Source organism: Odontesthes bonariensis, chromosome 22, assembly GCF_027942865.1.
Source record: "Odontesthes bonariensis isolate fOdoBon6 chromosome 22, fOdoBon6.hap1, whole genome shotgun sequence".
Taxonomy (NCBI): domain Eukaryota; kingdom Metazoa; phylum Chordata; class Actinopteri; order Atheriniformes; family Atherinopsidae; genus Odontesthes; species Odontesthes bonariensis.
Genome location: NC_134527.1, coordinates 14634736 through 14645584, shown reverse-complemented (window position 1 = coordinate 14645584; position 10849 = coordinate 14634736). Strand labels below are relative to the sequence as shown.

Sequence of the window (10849 nt, the reverse complement as noted above, 5' to 3'; positions counted from 1 at the left end):
ATCAGAATTTGACCCAATATCGCCTCATTTAAAAAAAACTAATGAGAGAACCACCCTATCGAGGAGATCCCACCTTTAATGAGTTGTCAGCAGTTTTCTCCATAGAAGAAGGGAAGTGCTGAGGCCGGAGCAGCTAATGTCTGTCATGTTGGCTCTGTCATTCCTCAAGTGGCCTTCGGCCATACAAGCGATAGCCTGAGAAAGGGCAGCAATCTTATTATCAGAGAGAGCACACACAGAACTGAGGAGAGGGGAGCCAGACTGCAGCCACGGCTCCTCGGGAAAGAACGAAACACACATAGCACACATGCATCTGCAAACAGATAATTGGCCTGATAACAGATTAAGATTAAAAAGATAACTATAGGAAAAAAAAATCTAACCACTCATTTAGCCCATTCACACATCATGTGTTTAACATGACTGTTTACATTTTTCCAAACCGTGAAATTATATCAAAGCAGTTCATGTATTGTCAAATTTGTGCGTAGGGTCTTTTTTTTAAATATTTTTTTGGGCTTTTTATGCCTTTAATGATAGGACAGTTGGAGAGACAGGAAGCAAGGGGCAGAGAGAGGGGGAAGACATGCAGCAAAGGACCATCCGGTGCAGGACTTGAATCGGGGCCCGCTGCAGCGAGGACTGTAGCCTCTGTACATGGGGCGGCTGCTTTACCCACTACGCCACCGACCGCCCCTGTGGGGTCTTTTTTCATAGAAAAATGGAATGTAGGAAAATCAACAGCTACATGGTTCTTAATCTATAAACATTAAGGTTTTTGGTATGTGCAGTTAATTTCAACTTATTTTATTGTTTATTCAAGCATTTGTTTTCCTTTTACCATTTAAAGTAATTGACATCACATCGCTGGATGGTGTAAAACCTTTGTTGTTAGAACAAGAATCAACTAATCAGCCTCATTAGAGGATCAAAACAAGGAGACAAGTGGTGGGGAAATGGAATGAGTTACTGGTAAAACAATTACCAGCGCTAATGCAAACAGATTTGTACATATTTTTCAACTGGTTCACTGATTATGTAAAAAAAAAAAGTTGTGCTTTTTTTTTTTTTTTGAGTAAATTCTAGACCTGCCAAACTCTACACACACACACACACACACCATCCAACATTTATATCCCACCGTTACGTGAGCAGCTGTATTCTGATGCTCAGGCTCTTTGTCATATCTCAAGTGGATGCTGTGTCAGTCCTGGGAAACTAAACAAAGATAAAGCTGCTGTTCCTGATGACTGGAGAGCTCCTGTAGCACTAGAGAGTGCCAGGACCAGGAGTTGGGCCATCAGACAGACAACAGGGGGGCTCACAGAAGGATATTAAGTAAAAGCACACTGTGGTATCTCTGCTTGAGGATTAACTGATATCTTAGTCAACATACTGTCCTGCACATATGTATCAAGATTCTGCGTGCCATGAGGATTTTAAGCACACTTCCCATATAAAAAAAAATAATCTATGTCATCTATCTGTCTATCTATTTTCTAAACCCGCTTAATCCAGCTCAGTGTCGTGGGATGGCTGGAGCCTATCCAAGCTAAAACTGGGCGAGAGGAAGGGTACACACCCTGAACTGGTCACCAGTCCGTCACAGGGCCAACACAGACAAATGAGATAAACAATCATGCACGCGCTTATGCACTCCCATGGACAATTTAGAATCATAAGTGAACCCAACATGCATGTTTTTGAACAGAGGAAGGAAGCTGGCGTACCAAGAGAGAACCCAAGCATGCACAGGGAGAACATGCAAACTCCACACAGCAGGGATTCCAACTCCTTGCTGTGAGGAGATAGTGCCAACATCCACACCACCGTGCAGCCCCATATAAATATTATACTAACTGTAAATGAAGACAAGACACAGGATATGGCCTTATTCACATCTGTATTTGGCTATCAGTTAATAATAATATTTCAATTGTGAAAACATTGTTTAAACTTAATAGAAACAATAACCCAGATTACTGTATCATTCTTCTGAAGCTCAAAAGCCAGTGAGAGCAAAAGGTGACGGGCAGTTCTTCAGTCCAGAAATGCTTCCTTACAATTCTTATCCTCCTTTAACCCACAATCATACAGGCCACCGAGAAAACCTTAATATGAACATTACTGGTAGTCATCAACCAGCTCCTTGCGGTGCAATCAGCCCCCTGCAACGTCCGTGTCCTGCTCACAGCCTCTTCATCTCCTCATCTTGCCCCTCCCCTGGCCGCCCCTCCCCTGGCCACCCCGCCCACCCCGCCCAAAGCCTGACTTCTTCACCTCTCCGTGCCCCTGTTTATTCCTGGCACGGATTCCCTTCATCCCTCCGCCCTGCAGGAACTGCTGCTTCCCCCTCGCCTTGCGCTCCTTCAGTATCTGCGTGTTCGTTTTCAGCTCCGAGCGTATTCTGCGACCACCAGGTGTCACCGTTGGAGCAGAAGATCTGGAGCTTGGGCCTCGGTGGCCACGGCCACGACCACCACCACGACCACGACCTGGGAGGTACATGAAAGATATTTATGCCGTCACTTTGTCCAATCACATTTAAGCTCCTGAAAATAGTGTGTGTGTACACATGGTTACAATTGGTTTAGTTAAACCCCTTGAATGAAAGCTCAAAGTCTGCAATTTAATTGCTTTTTTATTTATTTAAAATCTATTGCGGTGGCGTACAGAGCCCAATTAATCAGTGAGCTTTATTCAATTACTTTAACAATAAATAACTAACCGGAAACTGATTATTATAGAACAACTATGCGAGACTTCAATGCACTGCCCTACCTCCGACTGGCTTCCTTCCTCCTCTTTCTGCCTCCCCATCTGATCCAGACCCATCATCAATTTTGTACTTCTTCTTCCACTCCTCATAACTGACAAGTTGTTAAGTCATACAACATCTCAACAACACTGTTAATCACTGAAAGAGTCAGAGAGGGAAAAAAAAGCATTGACAACAGCAGTGATGGTCCCAAGCTCACAAAGAGGGTTGTTGTTGAAAGGATACAAGTTCTTCCTGTTCTTCTTGTTAAAGATGACCTGGCCGCCATCTGTTCTGATCTTCTTATGGCCGTCCTTTCCCGGTTCTCGCACAAAGCGCTTCCTCTTACGGTCCCTATGTTAAAAAGTCACCAAGTTATAATAGCAAAATCGGAGACACGATAAGGCAAGCTCTAAGACGGGGAGAGCAAATTTAAATTCTCACCATTTCATTATATTTTTATGCTGGTTCAGCTTGTCACCCTCATCTCCCATGAGGTCGAGGACAGCAGAGGACGCCTGCTGTTCGAAATGAGTGCCCTCTCCACTGAGGCTTAACCTGATGGCACACAGAACATGACATCGTGGGTTAAAACACACTGCCTTTTGTCTTGTACTCAATCAAAAAAAAAATTTAAAAAATCAAATCATGATGTTTCACGCCTCACCCTCTCTCAGAATCGAAGTCTTTGGGTCTGTAAGGGATGTAATACGCCTCATCTTTGCCCGTTTGCTTGATTTTCTTGCTCTTTGGACGCTCTTCCCCATCTTCTTGCGGACCTCTTCTCTTACCACCAACCACCTCTGAGAACACCCCCTGGTGGAAATGTTGGGAATTAAATATCAAAACCTGACAAAAAGTTTAGTGTATGATATTAAAAATGTTTGGGAGTAAATGGTATCCAGCAGTAATTATATACTTGTTTAAATGTACACTTAACACCAAATGTGTTAAAAAAAAAAGTTTTGTTTTTTTTTAAATAATAAATTTGAATTAAAAAAAAAAATCATGGTGCATGAAGAACCAAAAATACAGTGGAAACCGCTTATAGTGATCACGTTGGTCCAGAGCCAATTTGAACACTATAAGCGGTTGATTACTAAAACCGAATTTGTATTACAGGTACAGTATTTCACTTGTTTTTTTATGCAGAATATCATCCAAATGCCATTTGTATCGTTTTTCAATGAGAAAAATGAAATGAAACGGATAGCTTCAGCATTTACTGAATTTGATTATCATGCAAGTTTAATTACAGTAGCCTACTGCGCAGTGCACAGACATACTGTAGGCTAACTCAAATACAGTACGTAACTTATTCTCTGCTGTGCCGCCGGTGCATTATTTTATTTTTTTTACAAGTCTGCTGTGATTAGGTATTTGTTTCAAACTTTATTTTCACAGTACTGGGCGCCGTCGTTTTCTTTCTCCGTCATTAGCATTCATGACTGTCTCTCTTTGCTTAATTAGACTACACAAGGTAGCCTGAGGAATGCCAAGCTTCGCCGCAGCATCTCGTTGGCTCCTTTTTGGTAATTTGTCATACGCCTCGAGGAGACTACGTTTTTCATTCAGAGAAAATGACTTCCTTTTTCCAGCCATGATTCGCGCGCTTGCTGCCCGGTGTCAACTCGTTACGTTAGCTAGCGAGGCAGAAGCAGACGTCCAGAAAGGAAACAAGGGAGTAAAAAATAAAATAGCTACACGTAGTTTTAAAATTATTTTTGCACATGTTTACATTCATAAAATGGCCAAAAATGAACATTATAAGCAGATTTCTTGATTACTATAAGCGAATTATTTAAACAGCATTTGTATTGAAATGATTCTGTCCCAAGCCTTTTGATCTATATAAGCGGTTGATTACTATATCCGTGACCACTATAAGCAGTTTCCACTGTACAAACTTGCTATGAAATATTAAAGCAAACAAGCTCCGTTAGCAACCAGAAGATTGTTTACCAATATGTTACATCATCTCCTCTTTAAACAAGAGTCTGTAAGAATTTGAGAACTGAAAAGACCAACTACAGTATTTTTAAAGCAAAATGGTTTTCATGCCTGGTTTTCAGCTGCTTAACGGTTTGGGGCTTCCTTTATGATATTTTTTGGCCTATAATATACCGAACGCTTCCAATGTCTGACAAGTCTAACCATCATATTGTCACTAATGCAGAGTGGGATTTGAAACGGTCTTGCTTAAATAAGTAAGACCTTTCCTGATTAAGACATCTGAAGAAACCTCCGAAACCTTAAAAAATACAAATGAAATCCAAAACCATCAGGGATTGCTTGTTATGAAACTTCTTCACAGCCTGAGGGTTCCTCCTCTCTTGAGGCTGGAGGTCAGAGCATGAAGGATTTAAAAAAAAAAAAAAGAAAAAAAGTTTTGATTTGTCAGACCAAAGGAGTTTTTCACTTCTCGTCTCTTTCTTAAAATCAGATTTTGCCTTTATATGCATTTTCTACAGACTATTTTCACTGCACGTTAACCTGCATTATGTCGATGCAGCGATGAGCTCTGTTCACGTACGATTGTTTTTAGCTAATGCTGCCGTTTCCACAACAGAACGGCATCACCAGAAAATATGCCGTTTTCACTCATGAACATCAGACAACTCCTGCTTGGCTCCAAGTAGAACACTGCAGGTAAGCAGTGGAACCGTATGTAATGATAAATCTTTGTGGTGACGTGCATTTGGGTGTACTGGCAAAAAAAAAAAAAAAAAAAAAAAAAAAACACTCCGATGCCATAAATGTTTCAGAGCATTTGTAGCGACTCATACACCTGTATATGCTCTTCTTTTTAAAACATTGATTTAATTGAAATTACTTTTCTTCTACCTGAAGAAAAAAAATAGAAATAAAAATTTGATCAAGGGTTTTAGTTTCAGGGCTGTATCATCTATGCACCGCATGCAGATCTCAGAAGGGCTCATAAGACACTTCTCTGTACCCATAGGATGGAGTCTTATCAGAGGCATCCGTTTTTATTACCTTAAGATCATCCTCCTCCTTGGCCGTGCTGTTTGAGAAGTCACTGTCTGCAGTGGTGGCGGCGCTCACAGGCTGATGCAGCCTGCTTTCGGCAGCCAGGTCCTCTCTGTGCCTGGTGAATTTGTCCACCAACCGTGTATCCTTGGAGCGTTTGGTCCGCATAACTTCACTGGCTGATGTCTTACTGCTAGAGTTGATTTCAAAGATAGTCTACATCGAAAGAAAAGAAGATTTAAAAAAAAATAATAATAATTTATTCCCGGTTTCATCGCAGGTTTTCGGGGAATAACATTTCAGTGAAATATCTGCATCTTACTTACTGATTTGGATTTGTAGCCCTTGATGGCATCAACTATATGAAGGCGCTCCAGTTCCATTTTCTCCAAACCAGAGCCTGAAATAAAATCAATCCAATGTTGTCATGAATCAGGAGCCGCCATTTGTGCATCATCATCAATGCTACATTTTTTTCCTGTTATTGGTAGTCCTTCGTCAAACTGACCAAACAAAGGATGAACAGCCATGCTGGACAAGTCTGAGTTTTTGACCCGTCTGAATGACTCTGGGGAGGGGTGTGGTCTGGATTTGAGGTACTGCTTGTAGGCGTTCTCGGAGATACGGTAAAGATTTTGCAGGTCCAGGGAGTTTTCATGAGCCGTGACCAGGTGAGAGCCTTCATCATCCAAGATGGTCTGAGGAACTCTACCAAACACGCCGTCTGAATCTGGAGGAAAGGGACAGCAGTGAGTGCAACGGATAGAGCAATGAAATAACTACACAAGAAGCTTTAGATAGGTAGAGCCATCAGAGCAAGCGTCAGTGCAAGACCTGGATAGCATTCGTAAAATTGAACCTTGAGTGTGCTCAGGTGTGGCAAACTGAACAGGCCTTCCAAGGAAGAGGTGGAGATCATAGACAAAAGGCATCTCATCTGGACAAACCATACTGTATGTGGCCCCGCTGCGACCCGCACGCCCCACACGGCCTGATGGGAAAAGATAGATGAAGAAAAAAAAAATTTTTGTCATCATTTTCTAAATTTAGAGCAGATAAGGATTCTGGTTCAGTGCAAAAACAACTAACCAACTCTGTGCAAGAAGAGCTTCGCCTTGGAGGGGAAGTTGTAGTTGATGACATTGTCCAGCAGGGGGATGTCTATACCACGAGCTGCAACATCTGTCACAATAAGCACCATGGCTTTCCGATGCACAAACTTCCCTATGTTGATCTTCCTGGCGGTCTGATCGAGGGCGCTGTAGATGTAGGCGCACTCTATGCCTTCTAAGGTTAGCAGCTGGAGATCAAAACAAAAGTACATTTCCCACCAAAGCTCTTGTTTAATACACACACCGTTATTGTGGCGTCGTCACCTCACCTCTTTGAGGTACTCTACGTGGTGTTTGGTGGCAACAAAGACCACCGTCTGCTCCTGAGGCTTCGTGACATTCCTCAGGAGGTGCAGCAGCAGCGCTGGCTTGTCATCCACCCGCAGGTGGCAGAACGACAGCTGATGGAGGACAGGGGGAAAATAAAACACATGGAGAAAGTCGAACACATACGCGGTCAGGATTTCGCTATAAGCTCCAGGCGCAGTCGTTTCTGGGTTAAGAATTTGCAAACATTTCAGATAATCCTCTCAGATGTTGCACTAAGAGGATAGAGCACATGAAAGCATCGCTTTAAGTGACCTCATCGTGTTATGGTCACGGCAGTGTCCATATCGAGTGCATTTTGAATATAGAAAAATAAAAAAAATAATGAAATAAGCATATTTCCACCTTTCTGTGAAAGGAGTGCTCCAGAATCTGAAGCAACGGCTGCAGACTTTGATGTGATTGACGAGTAAAATCCTCTTCTTACCTTAATCTGGTCACTGATCTTAGAATCCACATCCAAGCGAATCAGCACAGGTTCCGTCAGCCCTGGAAGACATTTTTTTTTTTTTTTTTTTAGTTAGCTTGGACTTCAAGCACTGATATTACTGTTGAAGTGAGATCATTAGGATGATTCTTTTGAATGCCTTGGACTGGGACTGATTAAGTGTTCTTCAGAATTAATACAAAAAAAAAAAAAGATCTTCTCATGTTTAAAGACTGCCGATCTCACCCGCTCTTGCAAATTCCACCAACATTTTGGGAAGCGTGGCAGAGAATAGCAGAGTCTGTCTGGTATCTGGAAGCCTCTGAATGATCTCCTGAAGCTGCTCAGCAAAACCCATTTCGAACAACCTGAGGGGAGCAAGTTGCAAATAAGCTCACACACGTGAAAAAGTGAAGTTACAATATTACACCTAAGACTGGGCAGCTGGATTTGTTACCTGTCAGCCTCATCAAAGACCACGTACTCCATACTGTGCATCTTCAGATTCATTTCTGTAATGACATGCATGAGACGACCGGGGGTGCCGATGATTCTGAGAAAAGGGCGGCAAAGATTAAGGTTTCCACACAATGGAGTGCATCGATGGCAGGAATCGGCACTTTGTCAGTTAACACCAAGGCAAAACACTTACATGTCAGGGTTTTCATGAAGAGCGGCAAACTGGTCCTCCATTCTGGAAAACAGCAGAGACTCTGACCATCACTCGGTGGTTAAAAGCAAACAGGAATATGAACCTAACAGTATAAGAAAATAGAGGCAACACGCACCTGTCTCCACCGAGGATCAAAGCCGTCTTGAGGCCGGTGAATTTTCCCAACTAAGACATCCCAAACAGAAGAAAAAAAATAAGTAAATCGGGAGCAGAGTTGAAGAATAATTACAATGTGTTGTGATTTCATCCATGTAATGACAAAACCTAAGCAAACACCTGCGAGTGTAGTTGACTAACCTCTCTTGTGAACTTCATGGTCTGTAGGGCCAACTCTCTGGTGGGGGTCAGGATGAGGGCTCTGGCTCCTGTTTGGGCTTGAGGGGCCTTTAGCTTTTCAAACATGGGTACCAGGAAGGCAGCCGTCTTACCACTGCCCGTCCTAGCCATTGCTACCACATCCTTTCCGTCCAGAATCAAGGGTACAGTCTGTTGAAAGTGGTGAAGAACAGAATTCAACATCAAAGGTTACGGAAGTCACTCAAGTCTGACTACAGAATCAAAAAGTGACACTAACTTACCTTTCTTTGAATGGGTGTAGGAACTTTGTAACCCTTCTTCATGACACCTTTGTAGACAGGGTAACTAAGACCTGAAATGACACATAATGGAGTTAATCTATGCTGCCAGTAGATAAACAGGTGATCTGACCTGACCCCAAGTTCCCTTCTGCACACTTACCCATGGACTGAAACCCTCCGGACTTCTTCTTTTTCTTGTTTTGGGCTCTGACCAGCTCCCTTGTGTCAGGTTCCACATCTGACAAGCAGTCTGACGCCGCTGGGAACCGCGGCAGCTTCCTCCCTGGCTGTAAAGTAAACAGTGTGAAACACTTCAACTGAATCTACTCTGAATGCAGTTTTCATCTGTAAAGCATGTACTTCATCTCTTGCCATCCGAGCTGACACTGAGCAAGAGGTGCAGGTCAACAGAGATGCACAACAAAACACATTCACACTGTAACACCCTGCAGTTAAATATCCACATAGTCGAGTTTATTATTTACAACTGGAAAAAGCTAATGCAGGTTGAAATTGCATTTGGGACTACATTCAACAATAAGATCTTTACGGTAAGATGGAGCTAAGTCATTGAGAGCATTTCGAATTCTACTCTACATTTTACAAGGAGACAAAGTGAAGGGGCCAACACAGGAGAAATGTGTCGCTTTGTCACAGCATGTCCCCAATTTCTCAACTATAGTGAAATGCAGTTCAAAAACAGCTCTGTCTCCATATCTGTCCTTAAAAAGCTCAGGGTGATATGTTGCAACCACCGAACTCCATTACCATGTTTATTTCCGAGGTCAGTGTTTTTTAGGTGGTTGTCTGCTGGACCACATTGTAGTGAGATTGCTTTAAGAAAATCACATTAATTTAATGGACGGGCGACCTGTCCAGGGTGTACCCAGCCTCTCGACTGATGACAGCTGGAATAGGCTCCGAATAAGATGCTACTATTAAAAATTAGTTGAAAAGTCGAGTGGAGAATTTGCATACAATAACTTAGACTGTTAATTTCTGTAATAGATATAAAGTAATATCCTTAGGGGGCATCCGGATTTGAACCGGGGACCTCTTGATCTGCAGTCAAATGCTCTACCACTGAGCTATACCCCCACCTGTAAGCACATGGGCTACTCGCGAATTTCACCCTGAAGAGTTCACGTTATATAAACTTTGGAAATTGTTTTTTGTTTTTTTAAACGCTACCATACACAGACATATTGTTTATCTACATTTATATTCCTTACAGAATCATCGTCCTTAATTTCAGCAGCCAGTTCAAAGTCTCCGTTGTCAGAGTCAGGCTCCTGGTCCCTGTTGGCTGTGGGTCTCTTTCTCTTCGTCAGTTTCTTCTTTTTCTGACCCATCCTGTCGCTTTTATCTATTTCCAACCTTCAGTTGAAAACCTTATTGAACAGATTAAAACTAAAACGGCACCAAAGAGTTCATATCATCTCAAAACACAACATCCAGGTCGGCAGACATATTGGAAACACGTGTAGTATTTTTCCTTTTTTGTCGTCTTCTTCTTCCGTTTGGTTTGTTGCTTGCAGCTCAACCCTGCCACCTACTGCTGCGGAGAATGTGGCTCTTATAACGGCATTTTGCACTTCTATTCGATTTATTGCTGCGAATTACTTATTGTACTGCGTTACTTCTAGGTAATATGTATTTATAGGGAGGAAACACATGTATGATCTGTTTTTGCTCCGTGTTTTGTTGCGTCCTTCTCCTTACTGTCACCATAAGATGTTTTTTTCCCATTTAACTCTGCAGACCCTGCACTCCAAACTACTCAATTTTTTTCTTCATAATTCCTTCTTCAACCAAAAACATGGTCAGTAAACTGCACAAATCTTACGGTTGTATTTGATGACTTCTGAATTATGTTAGTAGTATTTCAAAGCACAAACAAACATCATTTAATAATGTCCTCCCATACCCAACATTACTACAACTGTTGATTAGCATTGTTATTATTATCAATATTGTTGTTAT

At 42.1% G+C, this 10849-nt stretch overlaps 1 protein-coding gene and 1 non-coding gene across 2 annotated transcripts; both read right to left on the bottom strand.

Moving 5' to 3' along the window:
• Window positions 1-1892: 1892 nt before the first annotated feature.
• ddx54 (DEAD (Asp-Glu-Ala-Asp) box polypeptide 54) lies at window positions 1893-10371 on the bottom strand. The gene is made up of 20 exons (XM_075455996.1): window positions 10099-10371; window positions 9027-9153; window positions 8867-8937; window positions 8586-8774; window positions 8404-8453; window positions 8268-8309; window positions 8073-8168; window positions 7862-7983; window positions 7616-7677; window positions 7131-7262; window positions 6839-7049; window positions 6609-6740; window positions 6258-6479; window positions 6076-6149; window positions 5756-5965; window positions 3426-3574; window positions 3203-3316; window positions 3005-3112; window positions 2782-2870; window positions 1893-2495 (listed from the first exon to the last, which is right to left on the bottom strand). The coding sequence occupies exons 1-20, from the start codon at window positions 10216-10218 to the stop codon at window positions 2200-2202; spliced, it is 2616 nt and encodes an 871-aa protein (XP_075312111.1). The 5' UTR covers window positions 10219-10371; the 3' UTR covers window positions 1893-2199.
• trnac-gca (transfer RNA cysteine (anticodon GCA)) lies at window positions 9893-9964 on the bottom strand. Its single transcript has one exon. It is a non-coding gene; the product is annotated as a tRNA-Cys (tRNA).
• Window positions 10372-10849: the final 478 nt, after the last annotated feature.